Genomic DNA, 18,576 nt, shown 5'->3' on the forward strand with positions numbered 1-18,576 from the left:
AGTTACATTTATAAATCAATAAAATTAAATAAATTAAAATTTTTATATTAGAAATTGCCTAAAAAAAAATTAAAGTTTCAATTTTTAGCATTAAAGTTTTACTCGTAAAACATTAAAGTTACATTTATAAATAAATAAAATTAAATAAATTCAAATTTCTATATGAAAATTGTCAAAAAAAATTAAAGTTTCAATTTTTAGCATTAAAGTTTTACTTGTAAAACATTAAAATTACATTCAAAAATCAATTTTATGTATTTAAAATAAAATTTTATAACATAAATTTAAATTTTTATTTATAAAATGACCTTAAAAATTAAAGTTATAATTATAAAGAATAAAAGTTACACTCATAATTTAAAGTTACATTTATAAAACATTGAAGTTTTCATTTTAAAATTTCAAAATCTCAACCATTAATCTTAGAAGATCAATGGCTAGGATGAGGACTTAGTGGACTCACCATTTTAGGTGGACTCATTTGAACCCCTCTCTATATATATATATATATATATATATATATATATATATATATATATATATATATATATATATGTATATATATATATATATATATATGTATATATATATATATATATGTATATATATATATATGTATATATATATATATATATATATATATATATTTATATATTTATATATATATATATATATATATATATTTCCAATGCTACGTCTAAAAGTATTTCTTCCGGACGAGAACGATGTATTGCCGTGTTTTCACCATTCTTCCGCAATATTTCTTCCCGACGAAAATCATGTCTTGTCTATTGATGAAGGTTGAACCAGCATAAAGCGAAAGCTCGCTAAAAGAAATAAAAACAAAAAAAGGGCGTAAGTTGAAAATAACTATGCAATTGAAATACACTAACCACCTATAAGTAATGAAATAACCATAAAAACACTATAAAATAACTGGAAATTCTAGAGAAATAGAAGCATAGTTTGTAGAATGGGGTAACTATGCAAAATGAAATATAATAATCCAACTAATGCATTCAAATAATTGAACTAACACAATACAATAACTGACTATCTCAGAGAATAATAATGTACCCAAATAAACGAGAATACCTGCTCTCAAAATAATATGTGGTTATTTTTATACTCATATTCAAGTATTTTAATGTTCATATTCAAGTATTACAATCATAATAGTCGAGTATTTAATTAAATTTCGAAATTGACATAATGAAGTATTAGCTTCAACAAATTAACAAATACAAAAATTAAAACGAAAATCAAACTTACATATAGAAAAATTTGACAGAAAAAAACATATTCCACAATTGCAATCTCGCCAAATAGTCCGCGAATGACAAAATAATGTAAAAGAAAGAGCATGAATAACTTACATTAAGTAAAACGAAATCCGATTAAAAAAAACAAAAACGGAGGAATTATGTTGATGGACGACAAATTAGAATGACGATGATGAAGATGAAGTTTAGCAGTTTATGAGTGATCTGTTGATTTTTTGGGTTTTCCTTCAGAAGATGAAGATCGATGTCGTCGCCGTTCTTTTTTTTTTTTTTTTTTTTTTTTTGTTCAGACTATTTAGGGGGAGAAGGAGGAGAGAGATAAAGAGATTGATTTTTCTAATAATGAGGGAGATTGAGAGAAAAGTGGGTATTTATAGGTCAAACAAGATTTAATCTCAACCATCCATCTTAGATTAGATTAGTGGTTGATTAGGAGAGGGTATATATATATATATATATATATATATATATATATATATATATATATATATATATATATATATATATATATATATAACATCGGTATAAAACGCCTAATAATATATGAATTAAGTACTTACAAGCTTCTTCTTAATTAATCTATAGCCACCTCTAGAGCCATGAAAGACGCTCTCTTTCTTGGAAATGTTCTCTAGGTTGTGCTTACTCATAGTCTTCATAAATTGAATTGTATCGAGTAACGTAAGCATATTTCTTTACTTATTAAGTGATTACTAATAAAATAATCCCAATGAGTCGTAGATAAATTACCTTAAACTTGCCAGGCTGCCTATAAGCGATAATGTTATACCAATGTTCCTGGCTGACATACCGATACTTCTTCGTTGGTGGTTTCTTGTTTATGTCCCTGGTCTTCTTGTTGAACAAGTGGTTCCGAACAACCTTTAACTTCCATGCTCTGAAGGATTCCCCTATCTTTTTTTGTAGGTAAGAATCATGTTGTTGGGGGACAGTGTACGCTGACTGCATTTATGGTGAACATATTTGATTAGTTTCGGCTAATAGCACATATCGAATTCTAAGATAATTTCATCTAAAGCATTTATTATTGTACATACATAACTTTATTTTCACCCATAGCTTTTCCTTCAGGTCTTCACTCAACTAATTGATATGTGGCAAACCGGGAGGCACATACTCTCTTACATAACAACCAATCTAACTCGCGAAACTCGTAGCAAAGGTACCATCTGGCAGCCTCATTAATTCATCCCATTTAAGTTTATTAAGTATCCCTCTCTCTATTGCTTCTAGAGAAACCCTATGGCGCCTTCGCCCAGTATCCGATTCCAAATTATTCTCATCACCTGAATCTTCTTCACCTGACTTTTTCCCATCTTTTCTTTTCCGCTTTCCACCCATATCTAAACCAGAAATTAATAAACTACTAACTTTAAGCATTAAGTCGACATAGCAAGAGCACCATGTCAAATAAATGATCACACAGTATACCTAAAAATATAGGTGTTGTTTAACACACAATATACTTAAAATAATAGGTGTTGTTTAACATACAATAAACCTAAGATAATTAGGGGATAATATCACAACTAAAAAAGAAAATAAAGACATTAAGTTAATGAGACGAAGGAGTAGGGCTTATTATTACTTCTTCAAAGAGGAGAAGCTGAGCCCGGTCTGGCGATGACGGAGGGGACGGCATAGGCAATGGGGGTGGCGACGACGACGACGACGACGGAGAATACTAGTGGTTCTAGAGAAACTCAGTGTTCGAGGGTTTTAAGTGAGCGTGGAGAAGGTTTTCATGTGTGTTGGTTGAAGAATAATTAAATTAAAACTAATAAACACGGGTGAAGCCAAACCGCCTACTTTATTTTGCAATATAACAACGGTTGAATAAAAACTCATAATTGTTTCATTATAATACAACGGTTGGTGTGTAACCGTTGTCTTTTATCTTTCATTATGTCCAGTTTTTCCCGCCAAAAAATAAAAGCATCTTCCATATTTGGTACTCCGTATTAAGTTAGTAATTCAAGACTAAATTATACACAGCCCAATGTAATTAATGCATATATTAAAAACTTCTTTTCTTAATTAGTTTCCTAAATACAACCCAATGAGCAATTAATAAACATACATTAATCAAATGACCCAAAATATACTACGTCATGGACAATATCTCTTCCCATTAATGATGGTGTAGGAGTCTATTTCAACTCTCTGGTCTTTTCCTCCAAATCCGACATCACCTTCGATGACCTAAACCACCACTGACGCCAAGCTTTTGTTGTTTCACTCACGGTAGATACATACCAATCGCATCTGGGTAATATATACCCCACCATCAAATCCTCAGAAGAACCAACTTCGAAAGCCGATGAATCATCTGTACCTTCAAGAATTTTATGTTTAGGGGGGGGACTTGACACGCCTAAAACGTCGCAATAAAAGACGGCCAAATTAACAATTTATAACCACAACACATACTAATTAATACTAATTCTAAACTAGTAAAGTAGTAAGCAAGGGATCGAACCCAAGAGAAGATGGGTTTTGCAATAGTGAAATTAAAAGAGCAATTAGAACAATTGTGACAAAGTAACAACAAATATGTAAAGGGGGGGGGGGGGGGGGGGTATTTGGTTGAGTTTTCAAGGACAATTAAAGGAAATTCAAACAAGAGTAAGCAACAAGTAATCAAACAAGTGAGTTTTGGATGGAAATTAATCAATTTGAGAGAGACTTAATCCGACCCAAAGTTTGGCACTTTAGTTGATAAAACCACTCAATCAATCCTTCTAATTAATATTATTGTCCTATTAGTGAGATTGAATCTCCAAATTCCCTTAATTAGAAGTCAATCAAAAGGAAATCACACTTAATAATTGACCCAACTTATCAACTCCTCTAGTGGAAATCACACACATAGATTAATTAACAAGAAGATGAAGCAATAGGAATCTAATAGGTGTAATTACCCACAATGAAATCACAATTAATGAGCAATCACAACTTAATCTCTCTAATGTTAATTAAACCAAGAAGAAATCACATTCATTAGTCTAATAACAAGTTGTTGCAACATGGGATTACAAGGAAATCACACTTAATAAACCCAACAACATATAAATTAAGGAACTTGGAAAGATTATGTAACAAGAAAATCACACTTAATCACAATAATCTAACAAGGATTCCAAAATTAAGCAATTAAACACAAGAGATTAAGAACAATAATAATAATTAAGGAAAGATTAAGGAGTCTTACAACCAAAGATTAAGCCTTTGAGTCGGATTAAGAAAGGGAGATTAGTTCTCCATGCTAGATCTAAACCCAATAACAAAGATGAATAATTCCCAAATTACAACTTGATTAATTAAAAGTGTGCATAAGATGTCTTAACCTACTTGCAAACATCCTATTTATAGTCTAAAGTAACCTAATAATTATGGGCTTAACACAGGAAAAGCTAGTAACACAAAACGGCATGAACCCAGAAAAGTCGCACCGTGCGAGTTTTGGTGTCTGGAAACTCGCACGGTGCGAGTTTGGTCCTGGAATGCGTTTTTCTTTCACGCTTTACTTGATCCTTGGAAGGCTTTGTCATGGTATTTCTTCAATGCTTGTTCTTGACTCTTCCTTGGACACTTCTCTTGAACTCTTGGCATCTTAATCTTCACTTGGGATCATGCTAAATGGTGATTCATTCGGAATTGGTTAAACAATGTGAAAATCGTCAAAAACCATCCCTAAATGTTACCAAATGAGCCCAAAATGGTGCCAAAACTTAGTAGAAATAGGAGCTCATCAAACACCCCACACTTAGCCCTTTGCTCGTCCCGAGCAAACTAGAGTAAACCTAATCACCATCTAGGCCAAGAAAGTATGGGCACTCCTAATTCCCTCTCTTCATCTCGCTCTTCCTTCTTATGTCATCCCTCGACTAAGCACATGGTCACTTTTCTTCATATCTCCAATAAGTGAGTAAGTGACCCAAATTCCACCAATATTAACCTCTCTTCTCTCACTCCCCCTCTTTATGTCATCCCTCTTCTAAGATGATCCTAAGTCCACCAATTCATCCATTCACCCTTTCCCAAAACTCATCACATCCTCCTTGTTACTCCCCCTTATCACTCCACTTGGTTCAACACAAGGCTACCATGGTCATCAAAGCCTCTCCTAACCTATCAATTAGGCAACCGCAAACACCTCCATTCTTCAACAATTCTCCAACAACTCACAACTCAAAAACCAAACTCAACCTCTCCAACAATGCATAAGACAAGTCAACACAATTCAACTCCACACAACAAGTATGCCAAGTACTAGTAACAAAGTAAGCTTCCAAATCCCCCTCCTAGTCTTGGCACACTACTAACCTACCCTTCTGGCCTTCTAGAGCTCCACCACTTATGTCACCAACTCCAAATGGAAATAGTCATGTATGTGACATGATTTCAAGGCTTCAAAGAGGTCACAAGATTTTTCAATTTTTTCCTACTTCTCTCATTTTGCCTAAACCGCCCTTTCGGGTTTTCGGTTTAGCTCTTTTCCTCACCTCTACTCTCGTGGCTCGCACTCTTTTTTTCATTTTGCCCGGAGCGCCCTTTCGGGTTTTCACTCCGGTCTCGGCCACTTCCCCACTTTTGCCTAGAATGCCCTTTCGGGTTTTCATCCTAGCCGGGTTTTTCTTTTTCTTTTTTTTTCGTTTTTTTTGAATTGAAATACGATGCATGAAATTGAATATATTACAATATATACATGATACTAACTCATGTCCACCCCACACTTAAATCTTCACTTTGTCCCCAAAGTGTGAGGTGAACACCCTAAACTCACTCAAGAGTGTGAGCTTGAGGCACCTCCATATTCCGGAGGTCCTTCCCTTCTTCTTGATTCTCTTCTTCTTCTAAATCTAGCCATTTCGGCCCTTGTTTCCTCAACCTTAGTCTCATCATACCCTTGTTATTGGGTGGGGAATTGTTGCATGAATTGAGCATTCATCGCCGCCACCATATCAAAAGTTGCGTTTGAAGTATAACGCATCTCTTCCAAATCCTCTTGGTAGTGGTGGTAGCGGTTTTCGGTGATTCCCCACCGAGCATTCTCCGTAAGTTGCATTTGAGAAAGGGTAGACTCAAGGTTTGAGACACGGTTTGTGATGTTGGATTCCCATGTTTGGAAAGCCGGTTAGTTGAATTGAGGGTCCGTGAAAGGATATTGTTATTGTTGTTCTTGTGGCATTTGAGGTGGAGTGAAATGGGGCTCATCAAACGGGGCATTAAGCATGGGTTCATCATATGGTGCATCATCATGAGGCATGTCACCAAAAGTCAAAGCCCCCCCCCCACTTGCGGTTGCTCTCCACCCTCATCCTCATTCGGTTCAACTACTTGGGCTCTATCAACCCAAAGGTCCACAAATGCATCGTCGGAAGGCATATAGAAGTCTTGTGCACTCCCCCAACCCAAGGGTGAGTTAGGGGGACGGGGTAAGAACATGTAGTGCTTGTAGTTTTGCCCACCCATGCACCAAATGACCAAGGGGGTGATTTTGTCAACCACCTCAAGCATGTGTGCTTGCTTCAAGTAATGGAAGTCCATGCGACCACTACCATCAAGTTCATAAGCATTGGGTGGAAATGGTACACCTGTCTTTTGCACAATCAATTCAATCATGCCCCCAATGAAAATGGTCCCTTTTGGATCCTTTTGTAACTCAAGGCAACCACTCACAAACAAGTCAACCCAATCCGGTATTCCCCTCCCTTCCGGGGTCATGGACCATAGACATTGTATTTGTTGGTAGTTCATTTCTGTAGGTTCGGTCATGACCAAGAAGTTGGTGTTTATATGGCGGCTTAGGAGGCGCAAAACCGGGTTGGGAATGGTGGTGTTCTTTGAGTTTCCATGTCTGACATCCCCCGTGATATCATTCCAAAAGGCACTCATCATTTTTTTTGTCAAGGTTTTCTTTGATGGGGGCTTTGGTGATATGTAGGGCCTCTCGTACCTCATCATAAGTCAAGGTGTGGGTAAGGCGGCATGCCCGAAATTTGATCCCCGGGGTCTTGTCCCTTCCCAATTTCACTTTTTCCAAAGAAGAAAGAAACTCAAAGGTAACACCCCTTTGGGTGTGTGCGGCCATGTTAGTATAGGCCTCAAGTCCGACCTTTTCTAAGAGTATTCGGGCCATGGGAAGCATTCCAAATTTAGAAAGAACGTTTTGGTCAAGGAATTTAGTTTGTGCCACGGTTGACACCGAAGCAAACTTCTTCCAATTTGCGAGGGCCTTGTCTCGGAGGCCCTCCTTACCTGAGTATTCATTCTCATCATAAGCCGAGGCTCCCTTGGGTCCTTTTGAGGAGGAAGCCTCGGTAGCTTTACCTTTGCCCATTGTAGAACAATTACTTTTCAGAAAAACACAATTTTTGGAAATGATTTTGGGTGAGGCAAAAGAACAAACACCTAATATGCACTACAAAAATGATGTGCTAATTAGTTATTTGTTGGAATTAAAACACCTAACAAGTTAAAAGATTGTTTAAGGACAAACTTCAACATAATTAAACAACCAAATTTCAATTTTGAAGCACTAAAATTCGAAATTAAGGTAACTATGAATGACAAGGAGAAGAATAAGGTTTTATACCTCCCTTTGATCCTTGTTTGTGTTGTTGGTTGATGAATGCTAACCAAGAATGCTTAAATTCGTCCCTTCAATCCAATTTGTAACCCAAAAATCGTCAAATCTTCAATTTCACGAAACCCTAAGTCGAAATAGTTGATGGTGTTGTGATTTTTCTGCAATTACCTTGCCTAAATTGATGTTGGGTAATGACAGTTGATAAAACTTGAAGGTTAATTGCTTGAATTTGATTATTTGTGAAGGGTTTTAAGGAGTGATTTGAGTGGGTTAGGGTCAGGATGAGGAGAGAGGGTGAGTGTTAAGAGAATTGGGGAAGAACAAATGGGGATGTCATGGGAAATTAGGCTGAAAACTGGGTATTGGGGATTTCTCGCACGGTGCGAGATATTGGTCCAGAAAACTCGCACCGTGCGAGTTTGCTGCTGGAGTCGCTCTTTTTGTTGTTAAATTCTTCACTCTAGCCAATTCTTTTACACATCATTGTTCCTTCTTTTCTTCACATATGCCCTTGAGTTGGTATCCTATCACTAAAACACACATTAAACCATCCTAACATGCTAAAACATTAATGAAAATGCACATGATTTAATTTATAATGCAAGAATTAAAGGATGCAATTAATTTAAACATGCAAAATGCAATAAAAACAATGAAATGCGGAATTTAAATATGCAAGGGAAAGAAATATTTACAAACTTTTGCCGTTTATTTAACGTCGATGGCTCGACAAAGTTGCATCTTCATTAATTTGAGTAAATTGGATCAACAAGGTGGAGTGTTTCCACTTCACCCACTTCAATTCCTTCATGATAATGCTTGAGCCTTTGACCATTCACTTTCAAAACTTTTCCGGATTTCAAGCATTTGATTTCAATTGCTCCATATGGAAAAACATGAACCATTTCATACGGTCCCATCCATCTAGACCTCAATTTCCCGGAGAAAAGTCTAAGCCGATTTTGAAAGAGTAAGACTTTTTCTCCCACTTGAAACACTCTTCTTGAAATCATGTTATTGTGCCATGATCTTGTTCTTGCCTTGTAAATGGAAGCATTCTCATAAGCATCATTTCGAATTCTTCCAATTCTTGTAGTTGAAGTTTCCTATGAAGACCCGCTTCATTCATTTGAAAGTTGAACGACTTGATCGCCCAATAAGCTCTATGCTCAACCTCTACGGGTAGATGACACGGTTTCCCAAAAAGTAAGCGGTAAGGTGACATCCCGATTGGCGTTTTTTAAGCCGTGCGATAAGCCCACAAGGCATCATCCAACCTCAAGCTCCAATCCTTGCGGTCGGGATTCACCGTCTTCTCAAGGATAGCCTTAATCTCCCTATTAGAAACCTCGGCTTGACCGTTGGTTTGAGGGTGATAGGCGGTTGATACTTTATGAAGTACCCCATACTTTTTGAGAAGAGCTCCAATGGCTTTGTTGCAAAAGTGAGTGTCACGGTCGCTTATCAAGGCTTTTGGGAAGCCAAATCGAGAAAAGATGTTGGTTTTGATGAATTCTCAAACTACCTTTGCATCGTCGGTCTTGGTGGCTTTAGCCTCCACCCACTTGGAGACATAGTCCACCGCCAAAAGTATATAAATATTGCCACAAGATGCGGGAAATGGTCCCATAAAGTCAATACCCCACACATCAAATATTTCACAATAGATCATGGTTGTTTGTGGCATTTCTCCTCTTTTTGAAATGTTGCCAACTCTTTGGCACCTATCACATGTCTTCACCATAGCATGAGCATCTCGGAATAATGTGGGCCAATAGAAACCGCTTTCCAAGACTTTTCTAGCCGTTTTCTTGGCTCCAAAATGCCCGCCACAAGCATACTCGTGACAAAATTTAAGAATTGGAATGATTTCGGTATCCGGGACACATCTCCTAATGACTTGATCGGCACAAAATTTCCAAAGGTATGGGTCATCCCACACATAGTATTTAGCATCACTCTTGATCTTATCCCGTTGGGAGCGAGAAAGACCCTTTGGAAACTCTTGTAAGACCAAAACGTTGACTATATGGGCATACCATGGCTCAATGGAGGACAATGCTAGGAGTGTGTCATCCGGAAAGGAAGCTTGTATTGGTGATTCCAAGACTTCTTGAGGCTTCTCTTGCACAATTCTACTTAGGTGACCCGCTACCGTGTTAGTTGTGCCCTTCTTGTCTTTGAGCTCAACGTCAAACTCACTCAAAAGTAGTACCCATCTCATCAAACGGGGCTTGGACTCCTTCTTGTTCACCAAATGCCTTAAGGCGGCATGATCCATGAAGATGATGACCTTGGCTCCAAGAATATAAGGTCGAAATTTCTCTAAGGCAAACACCACCGCAAGAAATTCTTTCTCGGTAGTTGTATAGTTTCTTTGAGCCTCATTCATCATTGTCGACGCATATTGAATAACATGAGTTGCTCTTCCTACCCTTTGGCCAAGTACCGTGCCAAGGGCATAATTGCTTGCGTCCGACATTATCTCAAACGGTTCATTCCAATTGGGAGGTTGAATTATAGGTGCCGAAATAAGCTTCTCCTTGAGCATATCAAAAGCTCTCTTGCATTCTTCACTCATGATAAATTCACAATCCTTTTGAAGTAGCTTGCATAGAGGAGCGGCAATCTTGGATAAATCCTTAATAAAACGCCGGTAGAACCCGGCATGTCCTAGGAAAGATCTCACTTCATGCACGTTAGTAGGATAAGGCAAGGTGCGAATAGTATCGACCTTGGCCTTATCAACCTCAATCCCCCTAGAGGAGATCACATGTCCCAAAACTATTCCTTCATCAACCATGAAATGACATTTCTCATGGTTGAGAACGAGGTTGGTATCAATACATCTTTGCAAGACCCAAGTGAGATGACTCAAACAATCCTCAAAAGATTGGCCATGAACGGTAAAATCGTCCATAAATACTTCAATAAAGTCCTCAACATGATCCGAATAGATATGCATCATGCACCTTTGGAACGTTCCCGGAGCATTACAAAGACCGAAAGGCATCTTTCTATAGGCAAACGTTCCAAAGGGATATGTGAAAGTTGTTTTTGTTTGGTCCTCGGGTGCAATTGGGATTTGAAAATAACCCGAGTAGCCATCCAAAAAGCAATAAAAAGCTTTTCCCGCTAACCTCTCCAACATTTGATCCATGAAGGGAAGCGGGAAGTGATCTTTTTGGGTCACGGCATTGAGCCTACGGTAGTCGATACATACCCGCCACCCATTTTGAACTCGAGTGGGGGTTAAAACACCTTCATGATTCTCGACTACCGTTAGCCCGGATTTCTTTGGGACAACTTGGGTTGGACTAACCCATTGACTATCGGAGATAGGATAGATCATACCTACATGAAGGAATTTGAGTACCTCTTTCTTCACAACATCCATCATTGGAGGGTTCAAACGCCTTTGTGGTTGTCGAATCATAAAGTGGGACTAATGCCCTTGATGTCGGCCATTGTCCACCCAATTGCTTCCTTGTGTTGCTTAAGAACTCGAATGAGAGCCTCTTCTTGCCCCTTAGTAGGCTTGGTTGAAATAATTACCGGTAAAGTTTCTTCATCTCCTAGAAATGCATACTTCAAGTGGCTTGGTAAGGGCTTCAATTCAACAATAGGAGGCTTGACAATAGAGGGAACGGGTTTCTCTTTTGGTAGCTCTTCTAACAATTTGGAAGAAAGGAAGCAAAATTCCTGGACAGGGGAGAACTCGCACGGTGCGAGTTCTGGGGTTGGAGAACTCGCACGGTGCAAGTTTGGTGCTGTTTTCCGGATTTCTTCCTTTTCTTCTCATTCTTCCATTGGGGGATTTTCCTCTAGGTCCTTGATTGTTTCCTGCAAATTACAAGACAAGGCATACCCCATATCCTCTCCAACCAATCCATTAGTCAAAACAACATCTAATGCATCAACTTTACACAATTCATACACGGTTTGCACAATTGGTTCAAAAATCTCAAGGAAACACAAAGATGAAGTCTCGGTTGGGTATTTCATTGCCTCATGTATGTTATACTCAATTTTTTCCCCTTCAAATTCCATTGTGAGGCGTCCACTAGATACATCAATCTTGGTGTTGGAAGTTCTCATGAAAGGCCTTCCCAACAAAATGGGAGTGGAGCCTTTCTTGGGTTCCATTTCAATTACATAGAAGTCGGCGGGGAAAAGCATTTCCCCCACCTTCACCAAGACATCTTCCACAATTCCCTTAGGATAGATATTGGACCTATCGGCCAAAGAAATGACCGTACGAGTCGGTTTCAAAGGCCCTAACTTGAGAGACTCATAGAGGTAATTAGGCAAGACATTAATAGATGCACCTAAATCAAGCATAGCATGTTGACAATCCAAGTCACCAATTTTACAAGGGATGGTGAACATGCCCGGATCACTAAATTTTTGTGGCAAACGTTTTTGAAAAATTGCCGACACATGTTCACTAGCCCTTACCTTTTTCATGCTCTTTGCCTTATTGGACCTCTTAGTAGTGTACAACTCTTTCAAAAACTTTGCATGCTTGGGCACACTACAAAGAAGGTCAAGAAGTAGAATGTTTACCTCCACTTTACGAAAGATATCGTAAAGGTTTGAAGTCTTCTTGTCAATTATCCTTGTGTCATTCAAGGCACTTGGAAATGGAGCTTGTGGCTCATATTCCAGAAGCGGTTCATTGACCCTTACTTGTTGAGGTGTAGATGCTTCCCCATGTTCCACTACCACTTCAATTTCATCTTCAACCACATCCTCCACTTCATGAACAATAGGAAGTGGTATTGTCTTCTTAGGAGCCTTGGGTGCCTCTACCAACTCTCTACCATTCCTCAAAGAGACCGCTTTTGCTTGTTCCTTGGTGGGTGGAGGAATGGTGTGAGAAGGGAGGCTCCCTCCTTGAGTGGGTTGAGAATTGAGTGTATTGAGAATTTGACCAACTTGGGTCTCAAGGTTAACAAACCTAGAGTCGGTGAGTCGGTTTTGTTGAAGCATGGCGGTTTGAAATTCCTTGGTGTTGTTTAGCAAGGCTTGGCTTTCTTTTTGCATTGCCACTTGATTCATAGCAAGTGTCTTCATCATCTCTTCCAAGGAATTTTGTGATTGGCTTTGATTTTGATTTGGCTTTTGAAATGGGGAATTTGAGGATCCCTTTTGGTTTTGATTTTGGTTTCCCCCCCAACCCATATTTGGATGAGATTTCCACCCTTCATTGTAAGTGTTGGAGTAGGGGTCAAACTTCCTAAACCCAATAGCCTTCACCGCTTCAATTGCCTCCTCCGTTTCCAAGGATGGACACCCATCGGTAGGATGAGTTGGGTCATTACAAAGACCACAAAACTTCACATGAGAAGTACTCCCACCTCCTTTTGTAAGTTCCTTGACCAAATTGGTAAGAAAATTAACTTTCTCCTCCTTATGGTTGGAGCTTTGCCTTGAAGAAGAAGTCCCACTTGTCTTCCTAATTCTCCTCCCAAAATTCCTAGAGCTTCCTACCAATATTTCAATCAACTCATTTGCTTCTTGGACCGACATATATTCAATCCCTCATTGGGTAGCGGCTTTAATCATCCTAGCATCATCCTCAAGTAGACCACCACAAAAGTTCAAGAGAAGGTCGTGGTCGGTATACCCATGGTATGGGCAACTAGCAAGAAGTTGTTTAAACCTCTCCCAATACTCATACAAGTTCTCCCCATCCATTTGTTTAACATTACTTATTTCTTTCTTCAATTGAGAGGAGAGACTAGCGGGAAAATAATTTTCTAAGAAAGCCTTCTTCATTTGATTCCAAGTGGTGATGCTCCCGGTAGGGAGATAATAAAGCCAATCGTTTGCCGCGTCCTTGAGTGAAAAAGGGAAGGCCCTTAGTTGAAGTTGCTCATCGGTAACCCCATTAGGCTTCATGCTTGAGCAAACGACATGAAATTTGTTTAGATGCTTGTTGGGATCTTCCGTGCTAAGTCCATGGAATTGGGGCAATTGGTGAATGAGCCCAGACTTTAATTCAAAGGTGGCATTTTCCGCCAAGGCCGGAAAGGAGATACACAAGGGCACTTGTGTGAGATCCGGGGCGGTAAGTTCTTTAATGGTTCTAGGCCTTGGTGGGTTTGTTGGAAATCATATTTTAAATATCACATATTTTAGTTTAAAGTTTTAGTCATAAAAACTTAAGGATCTTATGCATGCAAAACATATAAATTAGTGTAGAGGAAAACCAGTTCCTTACATTGAATATTTCGGTTTATGGGCACAAGTAAGGTCTCCTACCTTCACTTGTTCTTGAGCTATGATGAGTAATAGGATGATCCTCCAAAGACTTCAAATATAGAAGCCACTCCTCTTGATTGCACCCAAGATTATCCCTTATCTCTACTAAATAATATGTGCTAAATATTTGTTTAGTGTTTACCTTAAAATTGATTACTAATACTCATATATTACATTAATAATATTAGTAATGTGATTTGAACAATTTGGATCATCATTTCTCAAGTTTTTTAGAGAAAGATGAACAAAAATATGAGAGAGGAAAGTTATGCATGTGAAAATGAATGAATGTGCATAAAGAGAATAAGTGGAGTACAAAATTCTCTAGTGAAGAGGGGAGCACGGTTTTGGGGAGGTGGAGGACCAATATATGGTCCTTCCCTTTTTACTTTTGTTCTTATCTAAACCTTAGGCATGTAAGGCTAGGTAAGTAGTGTCATGATGGTGTTATTTTAGCTTATTAAAATAAATCACCACCATCCACTAACCCTCTATATTTCGGTCCACTTATAAAATGGACTACCATTTTATTTTGTCAATTTGTCAATTGTCACACAATATGTCACATGTAGTATGTTACATGTTATTAATTAATTTGATGCACATTTATCACATAAATATTATTTCATGAATTAATTAAATTACGTACAACAAATTGACTAGTGATACTTGATCACATAAATAAAATGGGTCATATAATTATAATTCACAACATTTTGTAATTATAATTAACCATTCATTCTTATCTCTATTGTTTCTCAAACAATAAACAATTTTAATAACAAAGCATTTTATTACTAAAATAAATCTTATTTAATCCCATTACAATAAGAAGATTATTCTCTCTCACAAATGAATTGTTCAATTTTAAGGAATTGATCAACTTGTATCGTCATACAATTAATCAACTTTACAGATAAGGGCATCATCCTTTAGGTGTGACCTTAAGAGATCAACTGACCACCACCGTCCCACGACAGTAACGTCAAACTCTAGCAAGCCAATCGTTATCGATTATTGTTGATCAGTTGACTATAAAAAAAATGAATCATCCCTTACGTATTCTTAAAATGAGATTTAAACATGTGATCATCATGATCGACAATTGTGATCGCATTATTGTCGGGGACACTCCAACAATCTCCCACTTGTCCTCGACAAGTGTGCGTCACCAATTCTCTTGTCCTATTACTATCTCCCACTCAATGCAAGGTGTCTTTCAGGTCGTACTTGCAAGTGATCACATCGAGAGTGGTTTCCTCGATCTGGAGAATAACTGATTGACCGGAATTTATCTACCATAGATACCTTACGAGCGTGGCCACGCATTTCCAGTTCATTACTCCTCGAGTTGCCCTGAGATATTGTTTTAACCCTGACAAGGGGATGGACAATCCCTATCGCACTATTCCCTTCGACTAGCCACAGCCATCATAACCCAAAATATGCCCATTTGACCCCATTTACGAAGGTCATAGTAACATAAATCAAAGTTAATCTGAAACCATGCCACCTTAGGCGAACAGTCTTTAGTCAAAAGAATCGACTCATTAGAATACTATAGTAGCTCTCGCCACGACCAGGCTATATAATTTACCAGAACTCTATAAGCGGTCACTGCCCGACAAAATGTTCCTAACAGTCTGCCTATGTGATCGACTAGTCATCTCACATGACAGTATGGCACTGAACTTGCCATCAATCACATCACACTCTAGTCACTTCGAGACGTCACCTCATACAAGTGACTATGGGCGAATACTATGTTAATCCGGGTTCACTTTAACGGGGTTCAATATCGTCATACAACCCGTTTGGATGTAACAAAGTATAATAAAAGAGTTTTAAAGTAAAACTCGAACGACAAATGCGATTATCACATATGAATAGTCAATGCCTGATTATTATTTCATATTCTATAATCTAATTTGATCTTGTATGTAGTTGTTCATCTCAATCCAATTGAAATGACATGACTCATCATGTTAAGCCTATGAATAGGCATTGTAAGTAGGTCTTAGCAACTCCCTGGTCAACCTTGCTACATACTTGTTTTCCTTTCGTAATGTATACATTTACATTACAAAACTTTCTGAGTACGTGTAGAGATCCAATCAAGACATAGGCCTTCTAGCCTTAGAATAGCTCCCACTGTTTTCACAGTGTACGGGACTCATCCTTCTTGCACATCCCATGATTGCAAGTGTACTCAATTTCCGTTGTAAATATTTCTCATTGTTCTTTATTGCCTAGAACGATTCTAGAAAATCTATTTCTTAAATAACATAGCCACAACGGTATCTTAACCATCCTAATGTGTTTTGATTATGGTTTTGTCGGAAACCATGCGCAATCTCAATTGTCAATTGTCACTTGTGTAACACCCTTACACAAAATTGCATCAAAAACACTTTGCATTATATCCTTAATGCTTCTGCAAGCACTTAAGGGTAATCAATATGGCTACTTGGTAATTATTACTTAAATTTGATTTTGAAACAATTCATCATACTCAAAGTATATGAAGTGTTATACATCATTTCCTATTTAATTGATTTGGCAGCGGAAGCAAATGGAATCAATCAAATATGTTCAACATAAGACTTCTTATTTGACGCTAATATCATGTGGATTTATCTCCATAAATCTGGATATTAAGATGTATTATATTTCTCCAAGTCTTAAATCATTCCCAATGATCAATATGTCATCCACATATAAGACTAATTAAAATTTCCGTAACTCCCACTAAACTCCATGTATAAACACAACTTCTCGACTTATCGAGAAAAGTTTTATAACATGATCAAAACATTGATTCCAACTCATTGATGTCCTACTTAAGACCCTCTCTTAAGTTTCACATTATCTTAGGATTACAAGAATCTTCAAAAAACCAAGACATGTATTGAATACATTCCTTCTAATTGAAGAAGTTGGTTTTAGATTCACTCGCTATATGTATATCATCATAATGAAATACAATCCCTAAGAAGATCCAAATAGACTTAAGCATTTCAACTAGTGCAAAACCCTTTGCAACCAATCAAGCTTTGAAATCTCTCTTTATTAGTGCAAAACCCTTTGACACTAATCAAGCCTTTTAGTTCGGATTTTCATGGCTCTAAGCCTTGTATTGAGTTGTGACTTAAACATTCTCATGTAAGTATTGAGTTGTGACTTAAACATTCTCATGTAAGTCATATGTCCATTACTTTCTAGAAGTAATCAACTTGAATCAAACGATGTCTTTGTAAGCTACAATCTATTTACTTCCTAAAAGTAACACTAATTCATCATCTTCAACAAGTGATGATTTTAACCTCTTAGGTTTTGAAGAAACAACGTTTTACACAAAACGTCTCATGTAGCCAAGAAAGACCAGTTTCTTGCGACATAACATTCTTTGGCATAATACAATTTGTGGCTCTTGAATATTTTCTCCCACTCTGTCTTCTAGAAATACACTTGTATTTTAGGAAGACAGCTTCACCAGCCACAAACGCGTTGTACTCATGATAATTGAAAGGGAAAAATGAGCATTTGTTTCATTGTGTAAGCTTACAAACATGGTACCCTACCATTTCAAATCTCATATGATTCGTTTTAGATTTAGTTGGAAAAATAATTCAGACAAAATGATAAAATCCCCAAAAGGATCAAGTAACTCAAAGTAACTTGATTGAAGTCCAAACCATATCGAATAGCGTTTGAATTCTTATCCAACCACACATTATCCCATAATGTGTGTTAAGAGAGATTAACTTGTGATACTATATCACATTTCATTTGGCTTATATCAAAGTCTTCACTTCGATAATCCCATCACGACTAGATCGTGATTCTTTGAACTCTTTGAACTTCTTCAAAGATTTCTCTATTTACCTTATTAAGTGAACATATTAACGTCAACTTAAATCGTTGGTAAAAGAAAATGATCAACCTATTTTGGATCAATGATTTACAACCTCGATCTCCTTTTCAACCAAAAGGCACGAGACATATTGCTTTGAATAAAGATACGCATATACCATAAGATCTAATGGTTTCAAGAGTACTCGATAACTCTTTGCGTTTATCATTCCAGAATTTAAGGTTTAATCTTGGGATACCAATTTGAGTCTTGCATCATCTACATGATATATCATTCTAGTTTGGTTTAGAATATATTCACCTTGATAATGGGCTAGCCATACATCAAATCACGGTGTATAGGGTCACAAAAATGAAACCTCTTTTGTATCTTAACAAGTTTATATTCTTATTTAGAGTTTATGCACTTAATAGTCATAATTAAGTACAACTATAAACCCTAAACTAGATTGAGTACACAATGACTTTATCTCTCAACATCATTGTTGCTAGTCGTCATATTCTAATCATCCTATGTATCAAATACAATGATGAAAACCT

The 18,576-nt window shown here is 37.4% G+C and overlaps 1 protein-coding gene across 1 annotated transcript; it reads right to left on the bottom strand.

Moving 5' to 3' along the window:
- Positions 1-11,328: 11,328 nt before the first annotated feature.
- LOC141651510 (uncharacterized) lies at positions 11,329-13,428 on the bottom strand. The gene is made up of 2 exons (XM_074459217.1): positions 11,782-13,428; positions 11,329-11,598 (listed from the first exon to the last, which is right to left on the bottom strand). The coding sequence occupies exons 1-2, from the start codon at positions 13,426-13,428 to the stop codon at positions 11,329-11,331; spliced, it is 1,917 nt and encodes a 638-aa protein (XP_074315318.1).
- Between the last annotated feature and the right edge of the window lie 5,148 nt (positions 13,429-18,576).

Source organism: Silene latifolia, chromosome 4 (assembly GCF_048544455.1).
Source record: "Silene latifolia isolate original U9 population chromosome 4, ASM4854445v1, whole genome shotgun sequence".
NCBI lineage: Eukaryota > Viridiplantae > Streptophyta > Magnoliopsida > Caryophyllales > Caryophyllaceae > Silene > Silene latifolia.

Coding starts and splice junctions, on each gene's coding strand:
- LOC141651510 (XM_074459217.1), bottom strand. CDS start 13,428: ATGTCGGTCCAAGAAGCAAATGAGTTGATTGAAATATTGGTAGGAAGC. Junction 11,599..11,781: donor TTGTTTTGACTAATGGATTG/GTTGGAGAGGAT, acceptor TCCCCTGTCCAG/GAATTTTGCTTCCTTTCTTC.